The sequence below is a fragment of the Perna viridis genome, chromosome 9, assembly GCF_037379345.1.
Source record: "Perna viridis isolate PV_CMFRI_1.1 ecotype Kerala chromosome 9, ASM3737934v1, whole genome shotgun sequence".
Classification (NCBI taxonomy): domain Eukaryota; kingdom Metazoa; phylum Mollusca; class Bivalvia; order Mytilida; family Mytilidae; genus Perna; species Perna viridis.
Genome location: NC_142453.1, coordinates 6,774,496 through 6,790,877, shown reverse-complemented (window position 1 = coordinate 6,790,877; position 16,382 = coordinate 6,774,496). Strand labels below are relative to the sequence as shown.

The 16,382-nt window shown below is 34.0% G+C and overlaps 1 protein-coding gene across 5 annotated transcripts in view; it reads right to left on the bottom strand.

Moving 5' to 3' along the window:
• Positions 1-792: 792 nt before the first annotated feature.
• Positions 793-16,382, bottom strand: part of LOC148606488 (uncharacterized) — a 37,815-nt gene continuing 22,225 nt past the window's right edge. For 4 of the 5 annotated variants that reach the window (XM_088543692.1, XM_088543693.1, XM_088543690.1 and 1 more), the window contains 9 exons: positions 15,873-15,981; positions 13,319-13,365; positions 10,380-10,408; positions 9,332-9,460; positions 8,520-8,789; positions 7,597-7,702; positions 5,898-6,523; positions 4,297-4,314; positions 793-1,251 (listed from right to left, as the gene is read on the bottom strand). In XM_088543692.1, coding sequence (XP_088399818.1) covers positions 1,010-1,251; positions 4,297-4,314; positions 5,898-6,523; positions 7,597-7,702; positions 8,520-8,789; positions 9,332-9,460; positions 10,380-10,408; positions 13,319-13,365; positions 15,873-15,981 — 1,576 coding nt within the window. In that variant the 3' untranslated portion in view covers positions 793-1,009. The remainder of the gene's footprint in view (positions 1,252-4,296; positions 4,315-5,897; positions 6,524-7,596; positions 7,703-8,519; positions 8,790-9,331; positions 9,461-10,379; positions 10,409-13,318; positions 13,366-15,872; positions 15,982-16,382) is intronic. The other variant, XM_088543691.1, reaches the window with a different exon arrangement.

Here is a 16,382-nt window from a genome sequence, read left to right as displayed (position 1 = left end):
ACCAGCTATCTGAACTAAACAAGTGTCTATCAAGAAGTTCATGGAAAAACCAAAACGAAATGTTCTTTGTAAAAAGTGTCTCGACCTACAATAATCGCGTTTGTAAATCAGAATCATTCAGTCTTGTTTTTAAATATGATATGTATGCTGCTAAAGGTATAATGGAATAAAGAGTCAGCTGTGTACATGTGGAATTTCTTTGGATTGTTTTTAATTCAACAGATTAATAGTATTTTAATAGCATGTCTTGTATATATGTCAGGTAAATACAATTTCAGCCCATGTTTTAGTAGCTAAGATACGGATTCGGGAATCAAGTTTGTTGGCCCACTCGCGAAGTGAAAGCAGTTAGTGTTACAAAATTTTGCTGCTTTTTTTTTTGTTTTTGTAGGAATACATGACGTAGATCCAATAAATGTTCACAAAAAGGGATTTTGCCGTGATCGAATTTTCTCGGTTTCGGAGGTTTTCCAAGTTGTCTGCTGTGCTTGAAGCATGATACCTGATGAGACATCTATATAGTGTCAATATGGATATAATGTGTCCGCGTTGTTATTTGCATTTTTAGTTTATTTTGAAGCAGTATCGTCCATCTGTTACCGTGGATTTCATTACTTTTGTTGGTCGGTGTCATTCAGAGTTTACTTGAAAGTGTGTATGCACTTATTGAAGACCCTTTGGTGATATCTGTAAGTATTATAAAAGGTTTCTCTTAATGTCATATAATTTGAAAACTTTTTTAAAATCATAACACTAATTTTACAAAACCTACCAACAAATTAAGTGAAAAAAAACAGTAAAATAGTATTTTATAAATGCAATAGAGAAGTTAAATTCTCTGAGCTGGAAACATAAACAATACCAAATCTTCTATCACAGTTTCTGACTAAAAGCTTTAAAGCGTAGCTTTTCTTCATAAAATACAACATAAAAACAGTGTGTAAAATTAATCTAGAACAAAGTTTTTGGAGGGAAATAACTAAATAATTGCGCCATTTATCTTTCAAAACTAATATGGCAATTTATCGGGATCCTTTATTTTTTCAACTTCACTGTCACTTTCACTATCCGAGTCACTTGAATGTTTTGTTTCACTGTATTTTTTATCTGGTTCGCGTTCGGTCTTTTCTTGCGTAGTGTCTTTTATCTCTTTTTCGTTTTGTTCTTCATCACCGAATTCTTTCTTTATTTCTGTATCTAAATTTTTGTCTTCATCCTTGGTTTCATCTTCGGTTGTTGATTTGTCATCCTCTGAAAAATACAAATGTAAGGTATTGTAATTATGGACTAAATTATGGTAAAGTGTTTGAACCAAAAGGATAAAAGCAAAGAGGTGTGTAGAAAATTGCTTTTCACATGTTGTAGTATAGTAAAATCTATCCTAACAGGACCCCGGAAAAAATCTGGCGCTCTTGGTAAACTAGATATCATATAAGGTCCCTTCATTCCAGTTTCAATACTTTTTGGTCCAGTGCGAACCAGTACTAACAAAACAATTAAGTCTCTCAATCTAGAAAGAGTTCGCTTAAGACAGGTTTCACTGTAGTTAAGTACCATTCTGTGTAAGAATCCGGCAAGGGGTGGCACATCATATTTCTCAATTTGGTCTTTTTTGCCTCGAACATTTCAAATACATCTAGAAAACAACTATTAAGCTATTTAAATTTCTCCCGAAGCATTGGTGACGTAGATATTTTTTGACTGCTTATAATTAGGAAAAACTTCGGGAAATTTTTCCCGCCAGTTTTTCATAGTGCATTTTAACTAACTTTGACCTATCAATATCTTAAAAAACGCAAACTTTGACAGTAATTTCTTGAAGTTATGAGGTATAAATATTTTGATGATGCAATAAATATCTGTGTAATTTTTCTTCATGAGCCACACCTTATACACATTTTGCCTAATTCTTAGATGGAGGAGTACTTAAATATTTCTCATAGAAAAAATACAGTAAACATTTTACATGCGCAATAAACTATCAAATACACCTGGCACATATTTTTCTTTTTCATCCATATGTATTTCTATGTTGTAAAAATTTCATACTTGTAATACTATAAGTTTTGTACTGGGCTACAAGACAACAGCGTATTGAGGTGTAAACATCTCAAAACTTGATATTAGTTAGTTGCCAGTAAATAAATTATTCGAAAGGTAAGACTTAGTATACATGGTTAACATTTTGGTAAAATATTACTTGACAAGAATTAGTCGTTGTTAAGGACAAAGGAACAGGACGTATAAAAACATGTGATTGGAAGATACTAGTGCAGGTTACAGGGAACCCCCGTTCTTTAACACATACATTGCAAACTTATGAAGCTTTTATATATAACATAAAGAGATAGACCTAGGGTAAGGTACATAACTCTTTGAAACGTTTGTATTAACCATTTTACATCAATCTCATGTAAGCATCAAGGTAACCTGGACTGGTGTCATTCTGTTTCAAAGAAAAGCTTTGGTGAAATTTTGAATATGTCACATATATCACTGAATATATCACTGATTTCAAGAGTTATGTCCCTTACCCTAGGTCTACCTCCATGAGTAAGAATGTGCAAATGATAGGCTGGAATCCCATCTTCCTTTCATAAATATCTGAATTAGAAACCTTACTTTTATAACTTTCTGGATCTATCCCTCCATACAGTGATCCTCCCATAACCATATCATACTTTTACATACATAATAATATACATACAAGTCTCACATAAACTAAGTGTTACCAAGATATATGTTTCACACAATCAGGCATGGATTCCAAGTTAGTCGGTATTGTACATATTATAAGAAATTTTTTGTTCTGATTCGTGATATCGGTGCAGTTTGCAATGAATTCAAACGTGGAAATAATTACATGGTTTGTGCTGAACATATATGGAACATGTATGGAAATGGAACGGAGCACTATGATTATACCTATTTTGATGTTCCGTTCTTTAATGAATATGTACCTAATAAATTTGAAAAAAAATGAATGCACTACATCATCAGTACACGTTTTTCTTCTCGAATGTGCTTACTGATATAAATGTATGGCTTATTTATCATACCCCAAATTATTTTTTTAATTTTTAATTTAAATTTCATTATTATATATAAGTTTGTGACTCTTTCAATGAAAAGTTACACCCTCCCCTTCTTCTCTGTCTCGACCCGTGCAGGTCCGGGTGTAAAAAGAATAGGCCTGCAGCAGCGCTAAGCTTGTCGTAAAAGGCGACTAAATAGTGCTCAGAAACCTAGCCGGGGGCTAGGCGCTCTGCCCACAGAGCAACTAGGATGTGTGCCCTAGGTGGTGGAATGGGGTACTCCTGGCGTGTTACACGCTGGGGTTGTCAGGCTATAATACGGAAAACCTGACCGCAAACCATAGTTGTGCACCGTGATGGGGAAAATGCCACGTTCCTCGCACGTTAAAGAACCCTGCTGTGGTATTCGATAGGAGTAGGAACCTATGCGCTCCGCCACAGGAGGCTAAATTGACCGACCTTATCTATCTTCCCCTTTGTCTTGTGGCAATCAAAATTTGTCGACCTTTTTATCCTTATGTCCCATCCCTTTTTACATTTCATCATCATCATTTCATGATCATTTTATCATCCATTTCATGTTCATTGCCTGAATATAGCTGAAATATTGCTGCTCGGGCGTTAAACCCCAATAATCAATCAATCAATCAATCAATCTTCTCTGTCTCTCCTATACTTATTTTATCTACATAAATAAATATGTATATGTGCGTTAGTACTAAAAATCTATGTGTTTCCTTCTAATTTTACATTTGTGAAAGGTGAGATTCTGACGAAAACTACGATTGAATTGAATTTCTATATACATGTATGTTATTTGGCCATATTTTTGTCATAAATACATGTAAACGTTCAATATTCTAGACCTTGTCTTATACGATGCTTGGCACAAAATAGACACAATAACTTAATTGTTTTAACATTATACCAAAGGTCAATATTATAATATTTCAGCTGATCATTAAGTAGGCATATTATCATTGGATATTTCTAGCATACCTCAAACTCAATCTCAAATATTTCGCAATCATGCAGGATTCCGAAAACTATTAATTAACCCTACCTATTTTGGATTCCTAAAGACCAGATTTCCATGTCAATATTTCAAAAAGACCTACATTCACCCCTGAACAACTCTCCTAATTAGTTGTCGTTTTTTTGACAATGTAAAACCAGGTTAAATTTTTCGTAACACGAGTTAAAGTCTATGATCAACATGAATTGATGCTTTATGAACATGCAACATGAGAGGAAATTTTACCTGTTTTTCCGGTTCGACCTATTACAATAAAGTATAGTATATCTGATCATTAAAATTGTTTTAAAGGTTTTGCAATGAATATTTGTCTTGTTTTGTTTGCGAGGATTGTAAGTGCACTAAATTGATCTCCAATGTATTATAATACATATAAGAGTTGTTTCCAAATAGGTGAAATACGTTAGTTGAGATGATGGCGATTTATAATTTTTCAAATGTTTGTTTTTAAACAATTCTAATGTTTAAAGAATAACATTGACAAAACAAAATACACATACGGAAACATCGGGTTAGCGAAACATGAGGGTCAGCAACAGGAACAAATATATACAAAACAACCAATGGACACACACAGAAAACACCGATTCAAAACAAAAAAGTAGGGTTCCTGTCAATGACCAACAAAAAGGGCCTTTCACATAACATAAATTAATTTGATTTACTTTTTTTATGCAATCGACGATACTTCTAGGTTTTCCATGAAAACAACAGACAGATACAATAGTGCTCAGGAAACTAGGCGGGGGCTAGGCGCTCTGCCCACAGAGCAACTGGGATATGTGCCCAAGGTGGTGGAGTGGGGTACCCCTGGCGTGTTACATGCTGGGGTTGTAAGGCTATAATACGGAAAACCTGACCACAAACCATAGTGGTGCACCGTGTTGGGAAAGATGCCACGTTCCTCGCACGTTAAAAAACCCTGCTGTGGTATTCGATAGGAGTAGGAACCTTTGCGCTCCGCCACAGGAGGCTAAATTGCCCGACTCTAACCATCCCCCCTTTTTCTAGTGGCAATCAAAATTTGTCGACCCTATTATCCTTGTGTCCTATCCCTTGTTTCATTTCATCATCATTTATGTTCATCGCCTGACTACAGCTGAAATATTGCTGCTAGGGCGTTAAACCCCAACAATCAATCAATCAATCACAGAAAAAAGGGACTTGTTGCGAGTGTGAAGTATGTAGTTAGGTCTTTTAGATAATGTAACATTTTGGCTTTTCAACGTCCTTGCATACGAACGAAAATCATTTTCTTTAGATAACATGACTGTTCGACAGGAAAGGTATATCAACACATTTGGCGGTATCTTTAAAACAAAAATAACTATTTGCTGGAAAAATTTAAAAGTCTTATAACAGAAGGTTTTCAACTGTGTTATTGTCTGCCTATAATTCTTACAAGATCTAACTTTGAATTTGTTTGCACATGTTCAAGTAGAGTTATTTCCCTTTTTATATGGATGAACGAATAAAAAACAACCATATTTCAAACTTTTCGACCCAAATTCTTGAAAGGTGCAATGCTTTTTATTTATCTATAACCAAGATTAATTCCATCTCCCAAACGGAGAATGTCTTGATTGTTGGAGTTTATATTTGTTACACCCGACAGCTAGTTGCCGTTATATTCAACAACCTTAAAATATTTTTAATACAATGTTTAGTTTTAATGAAAATAAGATCCATTTGTTTGTATCAGAGTTATGGAATATATGCACTTACAGAAGATCGGGTTTACTATGTGCTGTAGCACAGCTGTTTTTATTTTTCCGAGTAGATGTAATATTTTTGAGTTTGATAAAACATGTGATATCTTGACCTACCTGGTATATGACCCAATCTAGATTTTGGTCTATCATGACCTTCCCGTGCTGAATATTGTTTATCTGACGGTAAACCTGTATCTGAGTCAGACGTTTCTTCTTTTGTCTTTACAATGTCTAAGGTCAACGTTTTTTCTTGTTTCTTGACAGATTCAATATGGTCAGTATCTCCATTCGAAGAATTAGTTTCCTCAGTTTGTTCCTTGCTCTGTTTATCCGGATCTTGTTCTGGTTCCATCTTGTCCGGTGCTTGTTCAAATTCTTTCTTCTCTGTAATACGTTCTTCATCTTTCTTTTCCTCTTGCTTTTCGCTTGATTTTGAAGATGCATTTGATTTAACTGATACTTCTGACTTTGCAGATACAGATTTGACCGACGATGTCGACCTTGCACTTGAGGATCTAGATTTGATCTGTGAATTTTGGCCAAGAGACTTTCTTGAAGCTGTCGATGACGTCACACTCGATGGACGCTGCTTATCGGGCGATTTAGCACGCTTAGTTTGTGTTTTCTCGGTTGATTTTTTATTTGACTTTTGAGCATCCATTTCAGACATATATGACTTTTCTTCATCGTTGTATGACGTAAAACTTTTGTCTGTATCGGTGTCGCTAAAAGTGGTCCGCCTAGACAAGATAAATTGTGTTAGAATTGTTGTCAAACCAACAAAATTACTTCAAAATGGATTTCGTAATCACAAATAAGATCATTTCGACTGCCATTCCTTCGTTTATTGGCCACACACATACTTTTTCCGAAGCCGCGATTAAGGGCATTGAACAGGTTAATAGGCTTCCAACTTGAAAGGTACTCGTGCGATTTGATATGATGAATCTTTTAAATATATAACCAAGACTGCGTTTTTAGAAGGAAATAAGTTTCCCGCATTTTAAATGATTTGAACAATTACCTCGTGGCTCTAAAACTATATAATATTCTGAATGCGATGAATAGATGGTAGAAATAATCAAACTGATTTGTTCAACGTGTCATAGTTTTCCTTTCCTCTTTCGTCTACCCCGGACTTGACATTTTATGAGCAACTCGGCGGTTTCTAGAAAAGCAGAGAACGCTTACCCTACCGGTGCACTTGGTCCATGATTCCAGTTTTTAGTGGAGTCCGAGTTGCTCATTTGCTTTTGTTACTTAGTATGTATGATTTTAGTTACTTTATGTTCTTTGTTGTGTATGTCTGTTTTCCATGTCTGGTCTTTGTCCCTGGATTACATTCTTTTGATTACCGTTATAACCTTGGTTCCCTTGATTACTCTTACTTCATTTCAATTTTCGCAAGACAGTTATACAATAATTCATATACTCATAATTGTTTACTGAACTTTTTTCATTTAATGTTTAGAATATATTTCAGTTGGTTGAATGTTTTAATATTGAATAAACACGAAAAAATTTCAAATAATAAATCTCCCGCTGCAAAGTGAAAAAGAAACATAAATAATCTATAGCATTGTTCAAAATGTCAAGGTAGAGCCTAATATACCTTTCATTATATAATACTACGATAATCGACTTTTTTTGGCTGATGTGACCTATATCAAAGTTGTGCACCTTAACCTACGGGTTGATGTGCCCTGTTCATAATTTTCCAAGGTACTGCATTGTAAACAGTACATCATTAACACCAGAATATTTTACTTTAAATTTGGGCTGATGAGACAAATATTAAAATCACGTATCTTACCTAACGGGGGCTGATGTGGCCCTGTTTGTTATATTAAGGTATTGCCGTTGTCGTCCAAGGGCAATGTAGTCTCTGTATCTTTCATATTCCGACCTTGAGTATAACCCTGACAAGGAAATATAAGGTCTGATAAAATTGGCAGTAAAAATCGCACCAGTCACAGGAGAAGATTTTGTAACAAAAAGACATTAAATATAGATAAAAAAGTAAAACAGGACTTCAACAGTAATCACCGATAGATCTTATCATGCTGAACACTTTCATTCCTGTCAGAATTTTGCTAATAAGTTTAAAGATATTTGCAACAAAAAAAAACTTCTATCTGACCCTATGTAATATTTTTAGTAACGGCGGTCATGTGTTTAGACAGATCCGAAATCCCGACCTCAGTTTTATGCAGAACACCCAAAGGAACACTCATACTATGTTTTGTTCTAATTGGTCGAATATATAGTGCAAGAGAAAAAGAGTTTTGAAAAATAGTTTAACTACATCTGAATATGTATGTTAGCATATATCAAATTAAGCAAGATTAAACACTATAGTTGGGGTTACATACTACAAAATGTATAAACAAATGATTAATTGATTGATTAAGGTTTGACATCTAATGGTAGATATTTCAAGAATTTCAGGACGAGAACGATTGACCAATCGAACAGACCCTGCCTTGTACTACGATGGATGCCAAGTGATGGCTTTCGGTCAGGTGAGCTAAAATGAAAAATATCTAGATCTACATGATAAACATGATACAAAAAATAACTTTAATGTTAAATATTTTGTTTTGTAATGCATCGTATCACGATCCCGGAAATAAACTATAAAATGCAGACCGGTCTTCGGATTATACATTCTTCATAGGAAATGTTCTGGAAAGGACAATGAAACTAGAACGAGACTTAACAAAACATATTGCTTACCTTTGTTTAACTCCTGGTTAAGTATGTCTATATATTGTCTTCGTTTTAAACGAACCATTTGGGTGTTTAAATAAACTTTTGAAATACTAGCAAAATATCGTTGTTCTCCTGGGGTCAAATCTCTAAAGCCCGTGTGTGATTTACCAAAGCTGACAGGCAAAGATGTCCTGCTTGTTGGCCGCCGTGGTGAGTGTAGACGAATATCGAAAGCTTGGGGGTTGGACGGAACTTGGCATGACGTATGGCGTTTTGGGTTAACTGCCGATCCGGCTAAATAACGAAAAAAGGTATACTCACTTTCGATAAAGATGCTGTTTATTAACTATTCTGATATACATCATTTGGTGTATATACCCTTTTAGATCAAACCTATGTTTTTATTTACCATGACAAACGTCAGAGGCGATTGGTGGCAAGACGAATGACGTCATGAATATCGGCGCTTTTTACCATTTTTTTCCGAGTTGTTTGCTTTGTCATTTTCAACATCACATAGTTTTTAATATTAAAAGATAGGTTTTAGCAGCTGTGTTCGAGATGTTAGATTAAAATTGAGGTTTATATTTGTATTAAATAAGTTTTGTTTATGGTAACTCATGACCATCAAATGTAAACATTGATAACACTAGGATACGGAGCCTGGTTTTTACAAAAAAAATATTTTCATGTTTCGTTAGATAGGGTAAATGGTTTTATCCTATTGAATATACTTGAGGTATTGGTAAAATTGAGACTATATAAATATCATCAACGTGTGAGTAGTTTATATATATAGTAAATATTTGAGAGTTTACTTCTAAAAAATAACGTACCGGCGAATCTATTAGCTGGTCTTTGTGATCTGTTTAGCCAGTCCATATCTAAATCAATCTCTGGTTCGTAGTAAGGTGAACTAGAATCTAAACACTGGGTATGATAGTCTCTGTTAACAGGGGTAGAACCTACAAAAAAGTTTTTTTATTCATTTATTTATTTATTTTAATAAATAAATTAATCAGATCTAGATAGAAGAATAGTTACGCATTAAATAATCTGAAAGTGAGAAACCATGCTTATTTTTCCTCTTTATGTATTGAAGAAAGAAAAGCCTTCGAATTTTGTTAAAAGTTGTGTTATTTAAATTTAAATTAAGAAAATGATTGTTTGTTTGTTTGGTTTGGTTTTTAGGAAATGATCTTTTTTTTATATAAAATCAAGACACAAATCAGTCACTGTACCGATTTTATTTATCGTTCACTCTTTCAATACTTCAACACGTTCAAACAAATACTTGTAAGATTACCTCGGTATATGTATCAACGTCATTCGAAAAAAGTCAAAAGTAAAACAGATAATAATAGGATAATTAATTGGAAAGAGTGAATAACCAAAATATTATCACGAGTGCCGAAGACGCCTAGATTTAACTAGTGTGTCGCACTTGTTCCGCGCACGTATAAATCCGCAAGCGTTCTTGGCACAAGTGATCATATTTTGGTTATTCACGATAACCAATTGATTATCCTATTTATTATGTAGATTTTCTTCATAATTTATCGATATTTTCAATATGAAAAAATTTAAATTCAGTGTTTGGCGGATTGATATCAAAGTTGTGACGTTTTGGCGGGAGAAAGAATGAAATTACCGAATTTATTTCACAGTGTGAATTATCGAAATTTATTACACTTGGAACATTCGATAAAACACTGCTATCTATATAATGCAGATGATTTAAAATAGATACAGTTCGATAAAACAGCGCCAAAGCAATGGAAAGATGTACCATTAATCAAAACATGAAAAAACAGGTACAAATGTAATATATAAACTTCAGATGAGCAAATTGATGTTTTAACCGTACATTTGCTTTCAACTTACATCTCGAGTGTCTTTCTGGTTCAGGGTACCTACAGAATGAGAAAATATTTTATTAAAATATCACATTATACATTTAGTATTGAAGATGGTACGCATTTTGTTAAATAAAACAGCTTAATACATTTGTAATCCCAGACAGCATTCCTACGTTGGGACAACGTTGGCCAACGGAGTCAATAACGTTGGGCCAACGTTGTAAGTGCAAAGAGAGCCAACGGAGGCGAACAATAGTTGGGCCAACGTAATGCCAACACTGACCTAAAGAATCCCCAATGTTGGCCCAACATAAGCTCAACGTTATCCCAACCATGAGGCCAGACGATTGTATTCCTTAAGATATTAGAATATATTTCTATTACGAATTTTCTGGTCATGCCGCAGAGTGCTGATGATGTGCACTCCTATAGAGTTAGGACTCCTACTTCCCCTCAGTTTATCACATAAATTTTTTACAGTACGAATATACCAATGACAAGCTGATTGTAGTTTAAAAGATTAAAACAAGAAAATCTATTATAAAATTAGAAGATACTATGAGCATTGGTATACTAATTATTGAAAATTTGCATTTTTTTTGCATTGAATAGACATATGATTATACCTGTCAATGTTTTGTGTTTAAGATGAATTTACATTGAAAATATGTATACATTTATTTTAAATGAGTTTATATGAGAGACAAATTTTGTTTTGGAAAGGTGTATTGTGGTCTCAGTTACAAAGCTGCATAAGGGGGAGATAATCAGGTACACTGTTGTTATCATAAATTTGATTTGGTTATTCATAGTAATTATTTTGTGTTATTAAGTTCTAAATATTAAATGCGAATACTTGTTGCATGACAATTAATCATGCAGTTAACAGAACTCGAGAAAAGAGCCAACAATACTTTTTTGAAAGAAGTAAAATTATATTAATAAATAAATATATATATATATTAGTTTGTCAACGTTGGCCCAACTTAGTATCGCAGTTTAGATGTAACACAATATTTGCTTTCATACACCCTGATTTACGGCCTAGTTTTACTTTCTTGAGAGCGACATACATTTTTGCATAAAAAATAATATTAGGTCTTTTTTAACATGTTTGTTACCAAAGTCGTTTCGACGTTGGTTAAATGTTGGTTCAGTGTTGGCTCACTGTTGGTTCTGGGTTGGACAAATATAGAATAATGCAAATAATATAATCATGGTTTTCATTTAGAAAGCAAAATTTAACAATACTCTCACGCAGAATTCGCTTCTAAAACAAGTTTTTAAAGAGAAACATAAAATGAAATGTTTTTTTTTCAAATATAGTATGGCCAACGTAGAACCTTTTTATGTTATGAAAGTATTTAAAATTTCAAAATGTCGTGTTTAATCATTTTGTTGTCAAGTAAAAACCATTTTGGTTAAAAATAAATCAAGAAACATTTCCATAACTACGGACTACTACATTGGGCCAACGTTGGGCTAACGTTGTCCTGCCAACACCAACTAAAAGCCAACGATGCAACCATCAGCCAACGTTGGCCCAACGGAGGCACGCCGTCTGGGATACGCCTTAAACTATATCAAAGGGCTATAAGGTTTATACACTGGTACTATAACATCAATTTATTACAAGTGAATACACTTCTCTTGTATATCATATTATTGAAGTTGCTTTATATTACATGTAGGATACTTCAACAACTTATAGTAAGGAAGTAAAGGGCACGTATAAGAGAAAGGGTGTTTAAAGCCCGAATAAAAATTAAAACAAGTACTGTCTTTTAAAAAGATAGCCAAAGCAGTAAAATTTGTTCTTTTCCCTTATAATTTTCAACATTTTATTCAGGAAATAACACATGGCACGCTATTTCAATTTTCGATACACTTTTTTTCGAACGCCATTAAGTTATCAGTATTTGGCCTAGTTCAAAGGGTAAAAAGCAAAACAGGTATCTACCAAACCAATACGTGTTCTGGTGTAACATGATCAAATGCAAAGAAAACTGCCACTATACTATGCCGTTATTACGAAGAAAAAAAAACGTCGTACACAATTTGGTGTAAATACGACTTTGAATTTTATCACAGTGATTAACGATTTAAATTCAACACAAGTCCACATAAAATGCAGACACAACCAATGGTTAAGAAAAACCCACCAAACAAGCGATGCTTTTAAAGTCTATATACGCTACACAATCACATAACGATAACCATTTCTGCATTCAGATTTGCATTTTAGAAAATCGTGCATTTATCTCCCACTTAAATCAACCAAATGAAACTAAATCAAGAACAATAACTCTTGCAAAGTGCTAATTTCATGTACAATCTATATAGATTTCATCTCAAAAGCGCAACGTCCAAATGAAAAACTAAAATGTGACCGGCCATTGTTTCTGAACAAGAAATAAAACTGAATTTGGTGTGATGTTGACATGCATGAATCACCTTCTGTCTGATTTTTATAAAGACTGATACTTAATAAAATCTGCGCCATATCTCATAAATGTTGTTACCATTAAACATCCTATGGACTAAAACTAACAATCATGGCCGTTAAATTTTATATTTTGAAAATGTAAACTACTCTTTATACTAATTATTTTTAACATTCAAGATACAAGTGAGAATATAACAAATGATGTCATTAAGGTATAATTTTGTTGTCAAAGACCTACGACAAATATTATTCTTTTGTATTATTTTGCGAGTAGGAAAAAATCGAAACAGCTAACACGATTACCAAATAACTTTCTACTAAACATATACTTGTAAAACATTTTATTTTGGAATTGTATCTTTTATTACCAACATGACTTTGTTATTATCAACAGCCAATTTCTTCATGAACAGAAAATTAATCAAACCGAACATTTTTCCCGTGCACATGTTACACTAGAAAAAAACTTGACTATTCTATGCGGTACGTATAAACTATGGAAAAAATGGAAGACAAACCTGTGTTCTTCTTTCCGCGGATTACTTCGTCCTCGTAGCTGACTTTCCTACAGAATATCACATGAAAATATTGACAAAAGAAGTATTAAAATACCTATTTAAACAAAATCTAAAATATTAATACAAGATATCGGTAAACATAAGAAAATACCCCGAGGATGAATATCGTGATGCAAAATAAAGTCAAACAAACTCGACTGCTAATGAATTGTGTACGTAAATAATGAAAGCTGTGTACATTCACTGTCAATTGATCTCAAAATTACATTTACGGAAGATTTATAGCTATCAGCGGTCTTCCAATTATACTCTCCGGGGTATGAAAAGACTGTCGGATAAAGGTAGATAATACTCTTTTTGTATCGTAAATCGAGGTGACTCGGTCTACTCAAGGAAACAGAATAGATGTTATTAATATACACGGAAAAAGGTTTTGTAGGTCAGAGAAGTTCGTGTTGATGAGTAGGTTTGGTAAATTAACAAGTATTTAGAGAGTTTTCTCGTTTTGGCTTGTTTTGTGTACACTCATACTGTTCCGCGTAATAAGTTGGCAAGGACTGTGACTTTAAACGGTGTCTGCATTTTATTACATCATTTTTTCGGTATATCCGGGTCTGTGTGTCTGTGCGTCTTTTTTTAATTCCAGGTAAATGATTTAACTGGTTACCTCGTCGTATATTTATACAAACGATCGACTCTTAAATCAACCCTCAAACTAAAGCAGGAGTATAGATTCCATTCATGAAAATGTGGTTACCTTCATGAATTTATTTTTCCTCGGTTTACCAAATTATCAAAACTTTACCTCCATTTATTACCAGTTTTAAGTGTGTAGAACAATTAAGGACAAATTGATCAGGGTGACCATCACTTTTCTCTCCAGTTAAACATATTTACATTGAGTAATAGTGCGTAAAATTAAATTTTAACGATTCTAGATTAGTTCATATTTCGTCGAATAATTATGATCACATTATACAGAAAAAATCGAGCGTATCAGTCATTGATGTGACTCGTTTCCCGTAACTTCTATTGCATAACTAATACGTTGGTTGTTTATTAATTAAAATTACATTTAAATAAATCATGTAGCATTGTTTATTTAGAATGCTACCTTGTTTGAGCCAGTTATGTTCATGTACAAAATATGTGTATTTCAACTATTTCTTCGAAATAAACTTTTTTAAATTTATATCAACAACGTCACAATAAATGTGACGTAACTTAGCTTGATATATATGCTGAATAATACATTCCTAAATCTATATGAAGCCAAAACTCCTATACCACCCAACAGCCACTGGCATCCATGGTGACATAGGTCTAGGGTTGTGATATAAACTCTATATCGTCTACCCTATATCGCATATCCTATATCACATCCCCAGACCTTCACATACTATACTTGAAGTATGGTTAAAGTATATGATATAATGAACATCACATGTTAAAATCTCTATCACATGCCGTATCAACTCTCCAAAAAAGCGTCAAGTCTTAAAATAAAATAGAATCCAAATCGTAAAATACATTATACGTCAATGAATATAAAGACCAAGATATATCTGCATGACATATAATTTGCGTACTACTTCAAAAAACTTATTCCTTTAAATTTTCATTGTGAACTGTTGAAACTTGTGTAAATATATTCTTATTTTGTAATTTATACTTCGCGTCATGCTAGCTAAATCGATTTAAAAAGTAGAATTACACCGGCGTATATTTCCAAACAACCGTGAATGGGTAGGAATTTACAAGATTTTTATCTACGGTTAAAATTTAATGTGTCAATACCATTCAACAGTTGTTCAATATCAAGCAATAGATAACATTAGTAGTATTTAAAGTAGCATGTTGAGCGGAAAATTATATATGTCAAAGTCCAGAACAATTTTGTTAGTCGCAGCGGGCAATAGTATGTTCCATGACGATAATGCTTTGTGACACTAGGCTAGGTTTCACAGCATCTTAGTGCATATCAACAAGACCCGTATTTAATACTTTAATCTAGTTCATCAGAACTTTGTTTGTTTGTTTGTTTGTTGGGGTTTAACGTCCGAGCAGCAATATTTCAGCTATATTTAGACGATGAACATAAAATTGATGATAAAATGAAAAAAGGGATGGGACACAAGGATAATGGGGTCGACAAATTTTGATTGCCACTGGAAATAGGGAGAGGTGGGTAGGGTCGGGCAATTTAGCCTCCTGTGGCGGAGCCCTATGGTTCCTACTCCTATCGAATACCACAGCAGGGTTCTTTAACGTGCGAGGAACGTGGCATCTTTCCAAACACGGTGCACCACTATGGTTTGCGGTCAGGTTTTCCGTATTATAGCCTGACAACCCCAGCATGTAACACGCCAGGGGTACCCATTCCACCACCTGGGGCACACATCCTAGTTGCTCTGTGGGCAGAGCGCCCTAGCCCCCGGCTAGGGTTCTGAGCACTATTTAGTCGCCTTTTTCGACAAGCTTAGCGCTGCTGCAGGCCTATTCTTTTAACACCCGGACCTGCACGGGGCAGCTCATCAGAACTAAAAACACCTACCTTTCGCTTTTTATTATTGAGCAGTATAAGTGACGTACTAGAGTTCCGAATATCGTACACACCAGCTACTGGACTAGAAGGTGGCCATGGTCGTCCATTAAATGCAGATCTGAAACGGATACAAAGTAACGTCATAAAAATACATACTATTTAAGGGGGTAGACCTAACTCTTTTAAATCATTGGAACGTTTGTATTCAGCATTTTACATCAATCTCATGTAAGCATCAAAGTAACTTGGACTGATTTCATTCTGTTTCAAATGAAGGCTTGAAAGACTTTAGTGAAATTCAATATGATACAAACATATCACTGATTTCATGAGTTATGTCCCTTTACCCCAGGTCTACCTCCTTAACAATTGCTATATTTTTATGTTGCTTCACGCCAAACATAACATATTAATATGCCCCATAGATAATTAAATAGTCAAAGATTCAGGATATAATATACCATGGGCCTATAGAAAATCTGCGGGATGGAGAAAAAAGGTTTACAGCAATTTAGCTAA